At 40.3% G+C, this 20,396-nt stretch overlaps 1 protein-coding gene across 1 annotated transcript in view; it reads left to right on the top strand.

Annotated features, from left to right (window-relative positions):
- LOC110530495 (parathyroid hormone/parathyroid hormone-related peptide receptor) overlaps positions 1–18,516 on the top strand; it is a 70,885-nt gene extending 52,369 nt beyond the window's left edge. The window contains exons 5-13 of the mRNA XM_021613634.2: positions 1,824–1,918; positions 8,129–8,315; positions 10,454–10,607; positions 11,170–11,230; positions 11,845–11,911; positions 12,074–12,168; positions 13,129–13,270; positions 13,709–13,750; positions 13,971–18,516. Of these exons, the coding sequence (XP_021469309.2) occupies positions 1,824–1,918; positions 8,129–8,315; positions 10,454–10,607; positions 11,170–11,230; positions 11,845–11,911; positions 12,074–12,168; positions 13,129–13,270; positions 13,709–13,750; positions 13,971–14,345 (1,218 nt within the window). The 3' untranslated portion in view covers positions 14,346–18,516. The remainder of the gene's footprint in view (positions 1–1,823; positions 1,919–8,128; positions 8,316–10,453; positions 10,608–11,169; positions 11,231–11,844; positions 11,912–12,073; positions 12,169–13,128; positions 13,271–13,708; positions 13,751–13,970) is intronic.
- The last annotated feature ends 1,880 nt before the right edge of the window (positions 18,517–20,396 follow it).

Here is a 20,396-nt window from a genome sequence, read left to right as displayed (position 1 = left end):
TCAGCCTTTGTGATTTTTACTGTCCAATGTTTTTTCTTCCCAATAGGATCTGTTTTCTCTTCAGTGCTGCTCAATGCAGCTTTTTCTCCTGTTAACCCCAACATTTCTCTGGTCTCTCCCCACCTGCATTCTTCACTCCTTCTTTTAAATGTGGCTCTCAACATTAAGGTTTTGGGTGGAGGAGATTGTGGGTATCCATCCACATTTTGATGAGGCCCCCTAATTTTCCTCCCTTTTCGACTTTGAATGTTTATGCCAATGGTCTCCCGGTTCCAGGATTCACAGCAGCAGCAATGAAACCCTTCAGCCGCGCACCACAACTTAGGAACCCTTTGGTTTGGCGCTGGGTCTCCATCCCTAAATGATAACAGCAGTGGAGGAGGCTCTGGTTACAGCAGGCCCCAGAGTAGCCCCTCCACTAGGCTGTGTTGATACAGGGACCACGGGTAGCTAGCTGGAGGCCAGACCTAGATTCAAACAGTATTCGTTTTCTTGCAAATACTTTCAGGGTTGATTGAGCCTACCTGGAGAGCCAGATGGGCAAAGTGTATTATTTTGGAACTATGCTGTTGGTTCCATTACGCCAGGCAAGCTCAATCAAGTGCAGCTAAAGTATTTGAAAGAAAACAAGTCCTATTTGAACCCAGGTGTGCTAGCTTCTCACCTCTCCAGCAGTATGTCCTCTGGCTGCCTGCTCTGTGCTGTAATCTCCTGCTGGAAGCCCCTGCACTCTCCGCACCTCACCCAGGCTTTTGTGAGCGCGGCACATCTCTCAAGCCAAATGTTCAGTTTATTAGAAACCTGGAGTCATCTCAGTCAGTCTCTTGGTGGGCAGCCTTATTGCTTGGTGGGCTTTAGTCGTCTGGTGGGCAGCTCGCTGTCAGAATCAATGCACCCCATTTCATTCAGAAACTAATTAGAGGCCTGGAACGGTCGCACACCATGGCATGACCTTTGATCTTGGAATGGTTGCACACATTGACATAAGCTTCTGTGACCTTTGGTGTGCAGGCTGTTTAGTTTTTGCTCCACAGCAGTTTTCTATGTTGCAATGTGTAGCCTGCAACTGTATTGGTATTTGGTATTTATTAGGATCCCCATTAGCCGCTGCAAAAGAAGCAGCTTCTATTCCTGGGATCCACATGAAACATGACATAATACATAGTACAGAACATTATTAGTCAAGGACGGAACTACATATAGTTAAAATGTCACACACAGCCTACATGTCAGTACATACACACAATATCTAAGTCTAATAAATAGTATATTGCAAATTAGAATACAATATACATAAAATGACTGTGAGTCGTTTGTCAAGAGTAACATTATCCTCAGTGCTTCTGGAAAGCATGAAATGTGTAACTTGTTTATCACAGATTTATCAGGACAATATTGTGTCATTGGAATGGTAGGTTGTATATATTGTAAATTATAAATGTAGCACACAAGGCACAGAGGCCCATGATAGCTTGACATTATCAACAAATGTATGGGGACAATATTGTGTAATTGGAATGTCATCGGTCAGTGACTGTATAGCCATGTTTTATGTATTGTAAACTGATCAATCTAACACACCAGGCACATACTAGTCATGGATTTATGAAACATCTATCACTTCTATCACTTCCTCAACCAAACTACTGTAAGTAGGCTGACACCTCTGAGTACACAGTACATGATATGACAAACAACATTTATCCTTCATATGTCTCTCTTGTCCCAACAGGAGGTGTTTGACTGATTGTACCTCATCTAGACAGTTGGGTCCTCCATCTCTCTAATGTTTCTCCTTCATATGTCATTGTCTCTCTCAACAGGAAGTGTTTGACCGTCTGTACCTCATCTATACAGTAGGATACTCCATCTCTCTGGGATCACTTATGGTGGCTGTGGTCATCCTGGGTTATTTCCGGTGAGTGATCTACTTGTTGCCATTGGGAAAATTCCTTTCTCTGTTAATATTTTATCTTCCACCAAATCCCACCTGGGCTTGAGGGCTGGGTGAATTAACGGTCCGAGTGGGACAGAGATTAGGGTTAGTGTCACAGTAATGATATTGGTACCTTCCATTAAAATCAGGACAACTGTGGTTTAATATTTGATGGGGTGCCGCTGAGCGTACATATTTAAACAATGCCGTTGGGAAATAGTAAAAGTACTGTGAATATGAGACAACAAAGAGTAAGGAACAATGAAGAAATACAGTGCCTTGCAAAAGTATTCGGCCCGCTTGAACTTTGCGACCTTTTGCCACATTTCAGGCTTCAAACATAAAGATATAAAACAAGTGGGACACAATCATGAAGTGGAACGACATTTATTGGATATTTCAAACTTTTTTAACAAATCAAAAACTGAAAAATTGGGCGTGCAAAATTATTCAGCCCCCTTAAGTTAATACTTTGTAGCGCCACCTTTTGCTGCGATTACAGCTGTAAGTCGCTTGGGGTATGTCTCTATCAGTTTTGCACATCGAGAGACTGAAATTTTTTCCCATTCCTCCTTGCAAAACAGCTCGAGCTCAGTGAGGTTGGATGGAGAGCATTTGTGAACAGCAGTTTTCAGTTCTTTCCACAGATTCTCGATTGGATTCAGGTCTGGACTTTGACTTGGCCATTCTAACACCTGGATATGTTTATTTTTGAACCATTCCATTGTAGATTTTGCTTTATGTTTTGGATCATTGTCTTGTTGGAAGACAAATCTCCGTCCCAGTCTCAGGTCTTTTGCAGACTCCATCAGGTTTTCTTCCAGAATGGTCCTGTATTTGGCTCCATCCATCTTCCCATCAATTTTAACCATCTTCCCTGTCCCTGCTGAAGAAAAGCAGGCCCAAACCATGATGCTGCCACCACCATGTTTGACAGTGGGCATGGTGTGTTCAGGGTGATGAGCTGTGTTGCTTTTATGCCAAACATTACGTTTTGCATTGTTGCCAAAAAGTTCAATTTTGGTTTCATCTGACCAGAGCACCTTCTTCCACATGTTTGATGTGTCTCCCAGGTGGCTTGTGGCAAACTTTAAACGACACTTTTTATGGATATCTTTAAGAAATGGCTTTCTTCTTGCCACTCTTCCATAAAGGCCAGATTTGTGCAATATACGACTGATTGTTGTCCTATGGACAGAGTCTCCCACCTCAGCTGTAGATCTCTGCAGTTCATCCAGAGTGATCATGGGCCTCTTGGCTGCATCTCTGATCAGTCTTCTCCTTTTATGAGCTGAAAGTTTAGAGGGACGGCCAGGTCTTGGTAGATTTGCAGTGGTCTGATACTCCTTCCATTTCAATATTATCGCTTGCACAGTGCTCCTTGGGATGTTTAAAGCTTGGGAAATCTTTTTGTATCCAAATCCGGCTTTAAACTTCTTCACAACAGTATCTCGGACCTGCCTGGTGTGTTCCTTGTTCTTCATGATGCTCTCTGCGCTTTTGACGGACCTCTGAGACTATCACAGTGCAGGTGCATTTATACGGAGACTTGATTACACACAGGTGGATTGTATTTATCATCATTAGTCATTTAGGCCAACATTGGATCATTCAGAGATCCTCACTGAACTTCTGGAGAGAGTTTGCTGCACTGAAAGTAAAGGGGCTGAATAATTTTGCACGCCCAATTTTTCAGTTTTTGATTTGTTAAAAAAGTTTGAAATATCCAATAAATGTTGTTCCACTTCATGATTGTGTCCCACTTGTTGTTGATTCTTCACAAAAAAATACAGTTTTATATCTTTATGTTTGAAGCCTGAAATGTGGCAAAAGGTCGCAAAGTTCAAGGGGGCCGAATACTTTCGCAAGGCACTGTATATCGTCAAAGATGATTTTGATGGCAGTGAGTGACTTATATAACTAATTGAATTGTACCCTGTTTTACTATATCTGATTTATAATGTGTGTGTGTGTCTAAAGCAGTGCTTCTCAATTATTTTCTGTTACGCCCCTCCTAGGAAGAAGTAAACATTTCGCGCCCCCCAACTCTCTGCCTCGACTGTAAATAGTATCATTTGTCTATAAAATTGTTATAAGTACATCTCTGCATAACATTGTATCCATTGTATTTGATACTGAAAAATAAAATAAAATATAATCAATAAATAATAAATTCAAATTGATCAGCAACATTAACTCTATAAAACAAAAATTAATAAAACAATTTGTGCTGATTTTTAATGGGAAAATCAGTCAATAGCCCTGGTGGTATCTTGCTACTGCCCTAGACTGTTTTTTAAAAACCTTTATTTAGCTAGGCAAGTCAGTTAAAAACAAATTATTATTTACAATGACAGCCTAGGAACAGTGGGTTAACTGCCTTGTTAAGGGTAGAACAACAGATTTTTACCTTGTTGGCACAGGGATTTGATCTAGCAACTTTTCAGTTACTGACCCAACAATCTAACCACTAGGCTACTTGCCGCCCCAGGTAGCCTAGTGTTTTGAAACAAAATGTGCAAAATGTGTATGTAAACTCAGCAAAAAAAGAAACGTCCCTTTTTCAGGACCCTGTCTTTCAAAGATAATTCATAAAAATCCAAGTAACTTCACATATCTTCATTGTAAAAGGTTTAAACACTGTTTCCCAATGAACCATAAACAATAATGAACATGCACCTGTGGAACGGTCGTTAAAACACTAAAAGCTTACAGACGATAGGCAATTAAGGTCACAGTTATGAAAACTTAGGACACTGACTCTGAAAAACACCAAAAGAAAGATGCCCAGAGTCCCTGCTCATCTGCATGAACATGCCTTAGGCATGCTGCAAGGAGGCATGAGGACTGCAGATGTGGCCAGGGCAATAATTTGCAATGTCCGTACTGTGAGACGCCTAAGACAGCGCTACAGGGAGACAGGACGGACAGCTGATCGTCCTCACAGTGGCAGAGCACGTGTAACAACACCTGCACAGGATCGGTACGTCTGAACATCACACCTGCGGGACAGGTACAGGATGGCAACAACAACTGCCCGAGTTACACCAGGAACGCACAATCCCTCCATCAGTGCTCAGACTGTCCGCAATAGGCTGAGAGAGGCTGGACTGAGGGCTTGTAGGTCTGTTGTAAGGCAGGTCCTCACCAGACATCACCGGCAACAACGTTGCCTTTGGGCACAAACCCATCGCCGCTGGACCAGACAGTACAGGAAAAAAGTGTTCTTCACTGACGAGTCGCAGTTTTATCTCACCAGGGGTGATGGTCGGATTCGATTTGGAGGTGGAGGGTCCGTCATGGTCTGCGTTAGTGTGTCACAGTGTCATCGGACTGAGCTTGTTGTCATTGCAGGCAATCTCAATGCTGTGCATTACAGGGAAGACATCCCTCCTCCCTCATGTGGTACCCTTCCTGCAGGCTCATCCTGACATGACCCTCCAGCATGACAATGCCACCAGCCATACTGCTCGTTCTGTGCGTGATTTCCTGCAAGACAGGAATGTCAGTGTTCTGCCATGGCCAGCGAAGAGCCCGGATCTCAATCCCATTGAGCACGTCTGGGACCTGTTGGATTGGAGGGTGAGGGCTAGGGCCATTACCCCCAGAAATGTCCGGGAACTTGCAAGGGCCTTGGTGGAAGAGTGGGGTAAAATCTCATAGCAAGAACTGGCAAATCTGGTGCAGTCCATGAGGAGGAGATGCACTGCAGTACTTAATGCAGCTGGTGGCCACACCAGATACTGACTGTTACTTTTTATTTTGACACCCCTTTGTTCAGGGACACATTTTTAAATTTCTGTTAGTCACATGTCTATGGAACTTGTTCAGTTATGTCTCAGTTGTTGAATCTTGTTATGTTCATACAAATATTTACACATGTTAAGTTTGCTGAAAATAAACTCAGTTGACAGTGAGAGGACGTTTCTTTTTTTGCTGAGTTTATAATGTTTTACCTTTGCCTTTTCCGTGAGCGTTTGACTTTCAAAAGGATTAGAGATTGCTGCCTTTGAGGTTGTTGCCTTGGGGCCAGTGTGTGATTGTGGTACGTGCCTCATCTTGCTGACATTTATATTCTTAGTTATTTTCATACTTATTGATCTCAGGCCATAGAGATCTATAGGATAGCTGTGGTTAGTGTTTGCTGTTATTCTGTCTACTTAGTGGGATGTTTATATGAAGATATCGTTCATATATTGGTGTGCAGTTTCAGCCTCATCAAAATACTGTCATCTACAGGCTGAAACCTTTAAGGCGGGCTGAAAGGACAAATTTATTCTGACAGTCAATTTTATATGTAGTGAATTGACTGGTTGGATGTTATAGAGAGAGTTACATTGTTCTTATCATTGCCTTAGAACAACGTATGACTCATATTCAACAGTATAAACGCTAATCCTTGAATTCATTTGATATTTTACAGTGAATCAGGTCCAGGAATTGGTGTAAAGTCGTGTTTACAAACGTTCCGCTCAACTTGACTTAGTTTAATAAGGCGTCTCAGGGGTCCGTGGATGTCTGGGCTGAGTATCCAGCAGCATGTTCAGGAGCACTCCAGCCACGACTCCCTCTTCCATTTAACTTCAGGCTTTTAAAACCCTTGGACACGAGAGAGGCAGGTTCATAAACGTTTTCTGGGGAGAGACCAAGTGATACATACTGCACATTAGCAGTAGTGTTCCTCCTCTTCACCCAATGCACTGGGGGACTGTTCACCTCACAGGAGACTGGTGGCACCTGAATTGGGGAGGCACGGGCTCGTGGTAATGGCTGGAGCGGAATCAGTGGAATGGTATCAAACACATCGGTTCCATGTGTTTGATTCCATTCCGTTCACTCCGTTCCAGCCATTATTATGAGCCGTCCTCCCCTCAGCAGCCTCCACAGGTTCACAAACAATATGATTTTCCCTCACAACTTCATAAATCAATATTCCCCAAAGCAGAGCTTGTCTAATAACCAGGTTACCTATTGGTTTGACTACAGAGGTTAGTCACAAGCAAATAGTGAGTGAATAATGATTCATGAGTTTTCTGCTGTCACTTATTATATAGCTCCCTATGATTTAAAGATGTTGACAAGGGATATTTTGAGTGTAATGTGACAGATACACTTGCTTGTCTGGGAGGAAATGCACATGCTCTTTGATCTGCTCAATACATCAGGGCTTGACATGAGCTTTTTTAGCCACCTGTCCTTCGGACAAGTAGAACTGATCTTTTACTTGTCCGAAAGCTTGAGTCACTTGTATGGTCTGTCACACCATGGGCCAAAAAGGTGACTGAACATTGCATTTTTGATGCAAGAAGCCACTTCACAATATACAGTACATTCATTATGATCACTGGTGTTGACAATGGAACGCGGCTGGTCTCTGAACCCAAGTATTGTATCTCCTGCCATTGTGGCCTTGAGCAAGGCCTTAACCCCCACAAAGTATAATACTGCACTGATAGGCTACTGTATAAAACACCTGGTCCGTTAACCGTCCATCTGGAGAGCTACTGGCTGTGAAGAATCTTCACCCAACCCTGCTCAAACACACCAGTCATCTTAGTCATCTTATCAAGGTTCTGTTGAGCAGCTGATTTTTTATAATGTGGGGTTTTCGAGCAGGGCTGGAGCAAACGCCTGCACGCACAGTAGCTCTTCTGGAATCTCCAGGAGGATGTTGGCCACCCTGCAACATTACAATTACCACCAAATACTTTTTATGTCTTTATAAAATAATTCCCTCACTCAATGAACCAGGGACCAAATGGCTAAGGTGGGCGAGGTTCATTCAATATTTGTGCTTTTCAATCCCCTAAATCTCTAGAATGTGTTATAGTCTGCGAGGAATTCAGCTGGCTCTAATTATGATGAGTACTCTTCTGAAGAGTGTGAAAACACACACCCACATTCACACACATACTGTTCACACGCACACTCACTGTGAAAAACCTTCACCCGTTCACACACTTACCACCTTGATAACATTTCAACATGGGTTCCTAGTGTAGTAATGGCTCAGTAGCAACACATTCTCTGATGTTTTGCACAAGGATTTATGTATTTTTTCAATGATTGTCTTTGGTTTGAAGAAGCCAACAGTATAACGTACAATTACCCCAACAAGATGATTGCATATCACGGTGCAGATTATATCATCATTTATACAATCTTTTTCTCCTCTCCTCTCTTCTCTTCCAGGCGGTTGCATTGTACCAGGAACTACATCCACATGCACCTGTTTGTGTCCTTCATGCTCCGAGGCATCAGCATCTTCGTAAAGGACGTGGTGCTGTACTCTGGCTCTGCCCTAGAAGATATGGAGAGAGTCAGTGTGGAAGATCTCAAGTCCATCACTGAGGCTCCTCCAGCTGACAAAACCCAGTTTGTAAGTACCTAATCTTTTCTCCCCAGACTATAGGAAGTTTGGTGCACGAGAATAGTAGGTAGCAGGCTAATGTAGTTAAGTCACTGACCAAACGCAACTGTGAATTATTTCCATAGAAAACAAATACTTGCTGTTTACAAATTCTATAACTTTGTTATTTTGAAAGGTCCATTGTAAATTGGTTGGATCGTTGTAAAAGGCCTTCCTCTAAGGATATAGTGATCAGTGTAATCCAGGGACTATTGGATATGACTTACTAAAGTCGTTCCAGCATTCAGTATTATGAGTCATCAGTCTTTTCATTATAATTATAATTTTTTCATTACTGTCTGTCGCAGCATTTCTAAATTAGAAAAAGTCAATGCTACTGGAAAATACTTGCCTAATGATTATAAAACAGGGAGAGCGAGAGAGAGAGTGAGAGAGAAAGAGAAAGAGAGAGAGAGAGAGAGAGAGAGAGAGTGAGAGAGAGAGAGAGAGAGAGAGAGAGAGAGGCAGGCTAAGTCTCTCTTGGCTCATGTGTATCATCCCTAGCTGGAGTGAGCATGCAAGGCTGAAGGAATCAGCTATGGACTTCAAAGTACTCTGTTAGAATAGACAGGCATAGAGGATGGCTTCTCTCGGGGCATACACAGGCTGAACCTCCAGGGATTTCCTGTTGTTTACAGTTGATCAGCATCTACAGATTGGAACAGTATTCATTAGGATTAGAATACATCTTTAATTGTACAAACCGTGATTGGAACCTAGAGGTTAAGGTTTCATCCTGGACAGGCTTGAATGTTGGTTTACTCACTACAAAGGGATTTCACATTTATCAATGTACACACTACCCTTAGAGTTTCTGTATGTCGCACCAACCCAGCAGTAGAACTATATAACAGTGCGAAGCAAGAGTGGATTATAAGGATTCAAAATGGCTTCAGGTCACTATAAGAAGATCCAAGGCATTCTGAATTGATTCTGCGATTGACAGGTCGTGACCTTGAGACTATAGGGCCTCGATCACAACGACAGCGTCATTGCATTTTGGTTCACCAGAACTACGTTCACTTCCAATGGAACGTAGTTGTCGTGTCGTTGCAGAGGCCGTTGCAGTGCGTTCTGTGTTGTGCATACGTTGAATTCATTCGAACGTGTGCGTCAAAATGTATGCTTAGACGGCTCGACAGAAATGGTAACAGAAGGTGAATGTTAAACTTCTGTTTCAGACATATCCAGATGCTGCTGCGTACCATTTTGCGCAATGATGCTGTAGGTGTGATCAAGGTGCAAGGTTCTATCTGCCCAAAGCATAGTTCTGAGATATTGAGCATAAACGTTTTCACATGCCAGATCTCAGAACTGTTTTGTAGTGAATTCTTATTTTGTTAACCATTAAGGTCCTCAGCTTAAAGGTACCTAAAGTGCAGAGTATCAAAATCCTGAGACATTTGTAAATCTGTTTCTTTAGGGGGGGGGGTGCAATCGCAGATATAACCTAATGGCTCTGAAATGTCAATCTGGGTTCAGCCATAAGGTTCTGTCTGACACTTCTGAATTAGACATGTTCAGTTTTTAAGAAGACTGTAGCTATTTGAATAGCATAAATTATAGAACAACACTATTGTATCAGGATAGGGTCAGAACATATCATCAAATACATTAAGACATGTATTATGATCCTCGGATGAGTTACTGTCATCACTGAACAACGATGTGATATCATTTACTGTAAGATTTCTGACAGTGTTGTTTTTTTTTGCTTGCATGCCTTTATTGCTGGCTAGACTAGCCTAGATCATACTTAGAGGGAGATGGCAGAGACATGCGTTCTGATTCATTTTGTATTTGTTCAGGCTTGTGATTGGATTGCAGATAGAACCTTATATCACAAAGTTCATATTGGTTCATGCAGATAGAATTGTTTTTTTGTTTTGTTTTTACTTAAAATGTACTTTTTCAAAATGTTTACTTCATAGAAATATGAAAAACCATCTAAAGATCAGATAGAACCTTATATTGCCACGGTCTCAAGGTGTTGGAAGTCATTAGTCATTCATCTACAAGTGCTTGTGACCATGAAATAGGCTGCTATATTTAAGGATGCTTAGTAAGCTCAGTATATTTGATATATTTGTCTGTTGCGTTTCCTTTAGATTGGCTGTAAGGTGGCAGTGACCCTGTTCCTATATTTCCTGGCTACCAACTACTATTGGATCCTAGTAGAGGGTCTGTACCTTCACAGCCTCATCTTCATGACCTTCTTCTCAGACAGGAAGTACCTCTGGGGATTCACTCTAATTGGATGGGGTGAGTGTTCCCAGAATTCTTTGGAGGTTTTACTGCAAATTCACTGCTACGAAGTCAAAAAATAAGCTAAACAAACTATCCCAGACAGATGTATTAATCAATCAATTTCAAAAGCCATTCCAATGTTGTCATGTTTCGAGGAAGGTTTAGAAGAAAGCTGATAATATTGTTGATTCCACAATTGTCTACAATTCATTGGTTTCACACATACTGTGTGAGTTCTACTATAATCAGAACTCAAGAAGAGTTCAGAAAACTCGGCTGTACGGCTCCTGCATTGTACACACTGTGCGTATCTGTAATGTAAGCACAGCGCATACAATGTGGATGCCGTGTCACCCAATTGCCTCGCTGCAAGAATCCGAAAAACTACATTATATTAGCAGTATATTACAAGGGTAATTTTGACTTGAATCCACAACGATAATTGAAAGAAAATGACTGTATTTTGTTTCTGAATCATTGTTTGTGTGATTGCAAATAATTATGCTCTGTTCTGCAGGGGTCTCGGCTGTTTAGTTGTTTTGAGATCTTTTTTATGTTTGCTGTTGTTGATTTACAGGGGTCCCAGCTATGTTTGTGACAGTGTGGGCGAGTGTGAGAGCCACCTTGGCAGACACAGAGTAAGTACTGCACTAAAATCCCAATTCGTCATTGATGATGTCAGGTCTAAACACATAGTACTGTACATTTGCCAGAACCTTTCATGGGAATGTGAAACGGGACCTTAGAACATGTTCCAGAATCCTCTTAGATTCTTAGAACATGTTCCAGAATCCTCTTAGATTCTTAGAACATGTTCCAGAATCCTCTTAGATTCTTAGAACATGTTCCAGAATCCTCTTAGATTCTTAGAACATGTTCCAGAATCCTCTTAGATTCTTAGAACATTTAAGGGTGTGAGTGTACATCCTCAATTTCATAGAAACACGCAATGCAGTATTTACACAGTAGTTCCTCTCACAGATAGATTCTGACAGTTTTCAGGATAGGAAATGTGTGTATGGAGGCAGTAGTTTGTGTACAAGGACCATGTGTAAACATAGCCATGGCTGGTTGGATTGAATTCCAGCCTTGGACTCGGAGCCTAGGAACAGACTATAAGCACTGCCAACTTCCCCATGTGTTGTTGCTACACTAGGATAAACCGAAACAGATCAGATCCTGAAAGCGATTAGTTAAGCAATTATACCTACCTGTATTAGTTTTTCATAAATGCCCTGTTTATCACTTGCAGGTGCTGGGACCTAAGTGCTGGCAATCTGAAGTGGATCGTACAAGTGCCAATTCTAACAGCAATAGTGGTAAGTAAACATGTCAATTGAAAATCTTAATTGGCGTAATGGCATTTAAGGTTTTCGATTGACACGTTTACTTACCACAATTACTTACCACTATGACCACCATTTGCTTTTTGAGAGATTTGGCCTTGGTGTTCTACATTGTGTCATTTTCTGTTTTCAAAGGTGAATTTTATGCTGTTCCTGAATATAATACGAGTTCTGGCCACTAAACTTCGGGAGACAAATGCTGGCAGATGTGACACAAGACAGCAGTACAGGTAAGAAGCATTACTCTGACTGACTGCTCCTCCTTCCCTGACTGCTTTATCATGACATTTGTATTCTGTTTTATCTCCAGCATGCTGATAGAAATATAGACTCTTTATCACACCAAAACATGCCACCAATAATGTCAGTGATACATAGTATGTATGAAAATGCATAATGCAGTGAATGACCACGATAATATCAAACTTAATCTCCTCATTACAATAAATGTCACGCACAGTAAATCTAAAAATACATGTTAAAAGTATAATAATAATAATCACATTGAAATCTGTACAGAACTGTAGAAATCTGTACAGAACTGTAAAGGTACAGTAGATGATCTTTGTAGCTGGCAAAACAATTATAATGAACAATGGGGCAAAATGCCAATAAATACACAGAGTGTACAAAACATGACAATCTATGTATTTCCATGACATAGACTGAGCAGGTGAAAGATATGATCCCTTATTGATATCACCTATTAAATCCACTTCAATCAGTGTAGATGAATGGGGACAGGTTACAGAAGGGTGTTTAAGCCTTTAGACAATACATGGATTGTGTATGTGTACCATTAAGGGGGTGAATGGGCAAGAAAATATATTTAAGTGCCTTTGAAAGTGATATGGTAGTAGGTGCAAGGCGCACCAGTTTGAGTGTGTCAAAAACTACAATGCTGCTGGGTTTTCAAAGCTTAACAGTTTCCTGTGTGTATCAAGAATGGTCCACCACCCAAAGGACATCCAACCAACTTGACACAACTCTGGGAAGCATTGGAGTCAAAATGGGCCAGCATCCCTGTGGAACGCTTTTGACACCATGTAGAGTCCATGCCCTGACACATTGAGGCTGTTATGAGGGCAAAAGGATGTACAACTCAATATTAGGAAGGTATTCTGTTTTGTACGCTCAGTGTAGATTGTAAGAAAAAAGAATCTTATGAACATTTGCTTGTATTTATTCAGGAAACTGTTGAAGTCTACATTGGTCCTGATGCCACTGTTTGGTGTCCACTACATAGTGTTCATGGCGATGCCTTATACTGAAGTGACTGAAGTCCCATGGCAGATACAGATGCACTATGAGATGCTATTCAATTCATTCCAGGTACCGACTTATGTTGTACAGCATGGATGGATGGATGGATGAATGAATGAACAAACTAACTAATGAATGAATGAACAAACAAACAAAATAATGAATTAATATACTACTGTATATAGGTTTAGTCACAGGCAGCCAGCAATGGATCCGAAACGATGGGCTACTACAGTACTTTAAAAATATCCACTAAGGGGCACTGCATCTGTTCTAGTGGTGTGCTACACATAATTAGCTTTTGAGTTGTGATTAAACTGTGAATGAGTTAAGATTTTGAGAGAGCACAGCTCAGTGTTTTCAGAGTAAGCAGCTGGTATCAATGACGTGAAGAAGTCACTTTAGATTGCATGGCATTCTTCCAGAGTGCTCTGGATAGATGCACAGGTCAACCTGTGAACTTTGAGGCTTAAGCAAAAATGTAATGTTTTTTTTTATCCTTTTCAGGGATTCTTTGTAGCAATTATATATTGTTTCTGCAATGGGGAGGTAAGGACTACTTTGAACAACTTTGTTAATATATTTATTTGAAAATGTCTGCAATGACTCATTATAGTATTTTATTTAAGACAAAATATGTAATCCTGAAAGATAATATAATGTTCAAGATGAATTGCAGTCACAGCATGCACAGACCTGAGACTCAATTATTGTATGTCACAGTAGATTAGATCTATTTAGTGACAATCTAATTTCTTTCCATCTTTAGGTCCAAGCGGAAATTAAGAAATCGTGGAGCAGGAGGACACTTGCGCTGGACTTTAAACGTAAAGCCCGTAGTGGCAGTAACACATATAGTTATGGACCTATGGTGTCTCACACCAGTGTAACCAACGTCACTGCCCGGGGGCCCCTGGCACTGCACCTCACCACACGCCTTGGGGGCCCCGTCACCGTGAACGGGCACCGGAATCTCCCGGGGTACGTGAAGAATGGTTCCATCTCCGAGCACTCCATCCCTTCCTCAGGACAGGAGTTACATGTTCCCGAGGAGGAGCAGCCATCCAGTAACGTGCCACCGCATTCTGTTGAGGAGGAGAAACCCTCGCCTGTAGTGGAGGAGGAGCGGGAGACCGTCATGTGACAATCATGTGACCTCTTGCGAGAGACTTTCAGGCAGCCTATAGCGCCTCCACTGGGAGAACGATCTCTGTAGGAATGAGTCATGGGAAAGATCTCAATTACATACTCCTTGTGTCCTCTCTCCTCGTCTCCAGAGGGACCTCTGGCTTTCTCATCCAATGAGTTTTGAAAAGGAGAAGAGGAGAGAGGGCGCAATTGAGAGCTTCCCATGAAACATAGCACCACATAGACCAGTCAAGCTTCTCAGTTGATTTTATTTCACTGCCTTCAATGTGTTGCAGCAAGTACTTTATAATGGATGAATACCAACCATGGTCTGTGGATGAACAGTAGGCTAATGTGTCTGACTGAAACAGACAGCATTGATTGTCCACAGGTCCTGTGGCTGAAGGTATCAACCGTTTACTATGGTCCTCATTCTGGCAGGAGCATGTTAGCTTATGTTAGTGTAGCAGATGGCTAAGTTAGCATACAGCTCACTAGCTCACATCTGCTACATTAGGCACTCCTAGTGATATGAGAATATGCCTGGCTGCAGTTGATTCTGCATGCGTAGTTGGGGAGATCTCACTACGTTTCAATTTGTTTGAAAATGTGGATGTACATTGAGATGACCCAACCCACTTTGATGTAGCTAAAAGGGAATAAAACTCAGGTCCTCTAAACCCTCCATTCTAGTGCATCAGTTGGAGCTAGTCTGTAGTTTCAGAGGTGTGCTGGCTTCTAGAGTTGATTTATATGGAGAAAGGCCCAATGGATTACTTTTCCCCATGAGTATCAACTTTTTGTACAGTTTGTATTTTTGCTATTTAAAAGAGACTATCCTAATATTCAATGGCTAATGAAGGTTATGCTTTTTCCATGATGTGTTGATGATTACATTCTTCAATAATAATATTATATTTCACAATATATAATGCCACAAAAGTAACCAAAACCTGGAGCTCATTGGAGTCAAAACGTGATTTTCCTGTTTTTTACATATATTTCCACACTCTGAGGTTTGAATAATACTGTAAAATTGTGAAAATTATGATTATGCCCTTTTAATGTAAGAGCCGTTTGAAAAGACCACCTGAAATTTCTGCCTGTTTTGGTTGGATGTAATTTTGGCCTGCCTGGCAATATCACCAGGGGGTAAATTAGTTACTAGACCAATAAGAAAGAGAGTTCCAAACCTCTCTGCAAATAATAGCTCGTTTTCAGTTTTCCTCTCCCAACTCAGACTACTTCCATATAGTCCTAGCAAAATTCTTGCTTGAGAAATTACTCTTTGCTAAGAAGGAATTTAGGTTTATTTTTTACCATTTTAATTGAAAACAATCACAATAAGGTACTTAATTGTTACTCGGAAATGATTTGTTATTGAGATACAAACGGCTGCATTGGACCTAAAGTTTTGGGAGAAATGGAGTGGTAGAGACAGCTCAAAGAGGACAAAAAATGGCTATTATTATAATGGAATTGTAGAAAAATACTTTATTAATGTTTTAAAGGGAGGCACCCTCTCCAAAACTCAGGGTGCAGAAAACAGTAAAAAAAAAAATACGGAATGTTAATTAGATGAGGAACTCCTAGGGATTCTCAAATTCCACAGGAGAATTCCCAGGGAGACTTATGAAGAGACGGACGGTATGAAGGAACACCAGAACTGAATAGTACACAACTGTTATGTTTTATATAGTCCAGTGTTTTGCTGCTCTTTTTGTATATACAGTATGTATGCATTTGCATAGAAGTCACAATGTTTACAATGATAATAAAATACATTCTAGCTGTGAGCTAAAATAGCATCAAAGGTCATGTAAATGTATTAGAACTATAATTTGATATTTGTACAGACTGTTGAAAATGTTAAGGGATGTTGAAAATGTAGAATGATTTATATTGTATTTAGTGGTAAACACATAGAAACTGGATATATACTATAGGTGAGGGACAACATACTGTATGAGGATTCAGGACCATAGAGTTAACATTTCAGTAGAATGCCTATCAGAGGTAATAACATTAGACAGCTATTTACACTATACTCACATGTAATTCTGTGAATATGGCAGTTTAGGTTGATGGGAGTCAAGAACTCAATTGCACTCCGCTACTGTATATCCACATGTATACACTTTGACCCTACAGTTCCCTCCCCCACTACTCTATATCCACATTTATAAAGTGGGAGGTTTGAGCCCTGAATTCTGATTGGCTGAAGGCCATGGTATATCAGGCCATATACCAAGAGGTATGAGAAAACATTTAGTTTTACTGATCTAATTACGTAGGTAACCAGTTTATAATAGCATTAAGTCTCCTCTGTGGTTTGTGATATATGGCTAAAATACCACGGCTAAGGGCTGTGTCCAGGCACTCCGCATTGCGCCGTGCCTAAGAACAGCCCTTAGCCGTGGTATATTACATCGGCCATATACCACACATCCCCAGGCCTTATTCCTGAAATATATACTTTGCGAAAATATTTCTAGTTACACTTTACATTTCACTTCCATCACACTGCAGTTTGCTTCCCAGACAATGTTCAGGGAGTGAAGTGAAGGGATGAAGTGATTTGTTTGTTAGTTTGTCACAGAAGCAGAATGTGTGTCTTTTAGAGTGTGTCAAGTAGCCTGATCCTATACAGTACAGTATGTGCTGTAGCCAACTCTTCTAGCATTGTCATGCCTTACTGTATGTACTGTATGTTTGGCATGAAAATTAATGAACACATAGAACACAGAGAGGAGTTGGCTAAAGCACAAACAGACTCATTCACCAGGCTATGTGTAAAGATGTCAAGGTCCCAACACGCATTGTCCATTTCATTCCCAATCCGTCCCAATAGTTCATATACGTTTTCAACCCTGTCCATCACAATGTCCGTTTCATTCCCAATCCGTCCCAATAGTTCATATACGTTTTCAACCCTGTCCATCCCAATGTCCGTTTCATTCCCAATCCGTCCCAATAGTTCATATACGTTTTCAACCCTGTCCATCCCAATGTCCGTTTCATTCCCAATCCGTTCCAATAGTTCATATACGTTTTCAACCCTGTCCATCCCAATGTCCGTTTCATTCTCAAGCCGTCCCAATAGTTCATATACGTTTTCAACCCTGTCCATCCCAATGTCCGTTTCATTCCCAATCCGTCCCAATAGTTCATATACGTTTTCAACCCTGTCCATCCCAATGTCTGTTTCATTCCCAATCCGTTCCAATAGTTCATATACGTTTTCAACCCTGTCCATCCCAATGTACGTTTCATTTCTGATCTCGGTGTGGCTTGCTATTCCTATTTATTGTCATGATCTTATATGGTTAGGGCACATTATCTTTTATACTGAAGAGTAGAGCTAAATATAAAGGTGGAGATCATTTTCTGCCTCACAAAGATCTGTTGCGTGATATAAGCGTGATGTAAGGATACCATTAGAGAAAGTGTTACCTAAAGATGCCATCTAAGCCAACAAGAAAATGAAAAATACAGTAGAATATCCCCATTTTCTTATACAGTGGTTATCTTAAACCAACCTACAGCCAACAAACATTCCACTCGCAAGTAGATACGTTTGGGAGTATTATTAGTATTATGTTTTGTATGTATGTCCGTCTGAACTTTAACTGTCCATGTTTGGTTCGAAGGGGGCAATGCTAGAGCCAGTGTTGATTAGGAAAACATTTTTTTTTTATATATATATTTGAGCACTTTAATACCCTATTATATTTCCTATTGTTGGAGCTAGGAACACAAGCATTTCATTACATCCGCAATAACGTCTGCTAAATATGTGTATGTGACCAATAACATTTCTTTTGATTTGATTTATTGATTGTATCATGTAAATGTATTGTTTTTTAAATTCAGTATGTAAACAGGCCAATTCTTAACAGAGCTAATATTGTACTCGTTTTTTGAAAGTTACCTCTCATGGAAGTAAAAATTACATGATATTTTCATTGTTTTATTATTTATCTTATATTGAAAATGTGTCTGTCCTCAAAGAGATAGGAGTTGTTATTTTTCATGAATAGTCTTTATGCCATGTGTAGAGAGGGTGTGACTGTTTGTGTTTGAAATAGGACACATCATACCTGGTTGATTTCACTCAAAGTCGGTTGATTGAAGTCAATGTTGTAAATGTAAACGTGGGTTTAAAATAAAATACAATTCCAATCTAATGTTCATCATTGTATCGTGAATAAGACATTAAAATGTACAATTGTACTGTAACTGAAGTGTTCATTGAATTTGAAACATGACTGCAATCCTATAGTAATTATGTTCTTGTTCGAACAAGAACTTACATACAGGTTGAAGAAATTAATGTACCTTTATTCTCATTATATACAATATTATACGCATTCCATATTTACAAAAAGTATTAAAAGATCGACGAGTAAAAAAATAAATGTGTGTTTCCGGCCCAGTGTTCACTTTTTCACAGCAGGTTTTTTGGCTCCCCCCTTTGCGCCTCCTTTTGCACCTCCTCCTTTATCACCTCCTCCTTTCTCTATCTTCTTCCCTTTTACTTCACTTGCTTCTCCTTTCTTTCCACCTTCCTTTTCACCTTTTTCTCCTTTTTTCTTAGTTGATCCCTCCTTTTCATCATCCTTTTCCTCCTTGGCACCCTTGCCCTCTTTCTTTCCCTTGGTCTTCTTTTCCCCCTTGTCACCGTCCACTTTTCCTGAGACCGTTGTTACCGCTTCTTTTTTCTCCACAACTACAGCTAGAAGGATAAAAAGCACAAGAGGGAACAATCACTTGGAGGCCGCAACAATAGCATTTGTTATCATCAAGACCTCTGACAGCAATAATATCTGGTAAGTGGAAAGGAAAACATATAATCCCGGCAAAGAGAACCCTACCTTCAGTGGGTCACAGTATTCTAATGAATGCGCATCTGTCTTTCTCCATTCTAATGAACACGGCCTATATATTCTACTAATGACGTTTCATACGTTTACTGGGCTGGCTGGGAAACAACTTATGGGTATTTGAAATAGAAAAATATTTGATTAACTACGTTTGAATCTTCCAGAAGGCCATGAAGTACTGTAGGCAATCTGCACTCCAGAGGATTTCATAATCCTGGTAACTGATCACGACAAACATAACAATCTAAATGGCCTCTGTACTACACAACATCAAAATAACTATGTTTGTTCTATGCTATGAGTTTCGTTTGCTCCACCTCCGAGAACCAATCAAAATGTAAGGTGAACCCAGGTCAAGGTAGGAACGAGCTTCCCGCTGATGCTAGGACAGCAGAGTTCCTGTCCATCTTCTGAAAATGTTTGAAACGCTAACTCTTTAAAAGTATCTTAAATACCCCCCCCCCCAAAAAAAATACCCCCCCCCCCAAAAAAAACAATACAAATAAAAACTTAACACCCTTGCCTTTCATGAACTAAAACTCGCACTTCATATTTTACTACTCACACTGACTTTGCTGATAGCTACTTTATTGAGGAAATATGTGCTTACAATGACTGTGAATTGTGGTTGTCTCACCTAGCTATCTTAAGTTGAATGCACTAACTGTGAGGCGCTCTTGATAAGAGTCTGCTAAATGACTAAAATGTCAATCGAATGAGACTTTACTGCAAAGCAAATAGATCTAAAATATATGGAAATAATTCAAGACGTACAGTGCCTTGAGAAAGGTTTCACACCCCTTGAATTTTTCCATGTTTTGTTGTGTCACGCCTACCTACAATACCACATAATTAATAAAAAATGGGAAGGGATGGTAGACTTAGAGGGAAGGATCATAGGGTTAGAGGAAAATAATAAAGGAAAATGCATTTACAAAATCTAAATATATATATTTGATATACAGTACCAGTCAAAAATTGGACACATCTACTCATTCAAGGGTTTTTCTTTATTTTGACTACATTGTAGAACAATAGTGAAGACATCAAAACTATGAAATAAAACATGGAATCATGTAGTAACCAAAAAAGTGTTAAACTATAAATATATTTTATATTTGAGATTCTTCAAATTAGCCACCCTTTGCCTTAATGAGAACTTTGCACACTCTTGGCATTCTCTC

Source organism: Oncorhynchus mykiss, chromosome 8, assembly GCF_013265735.2.
Source record: "Oncorhynchus mykiss isolate Arlee chromosome 8, USDA_OmykA_1.1, whole genome shotgun sequence".
Taxonomy (NCBI): domain Eukaryota; kingdom Metazoa; phylum Chordata; class Actinopteri; order Salmoniformes; family Salmonidae; genus Oncorhynchus; species Oncorhynchus mykiss.
This window is presented reverse-complemented; position numbering and strand designations above follow the sequence as displayed.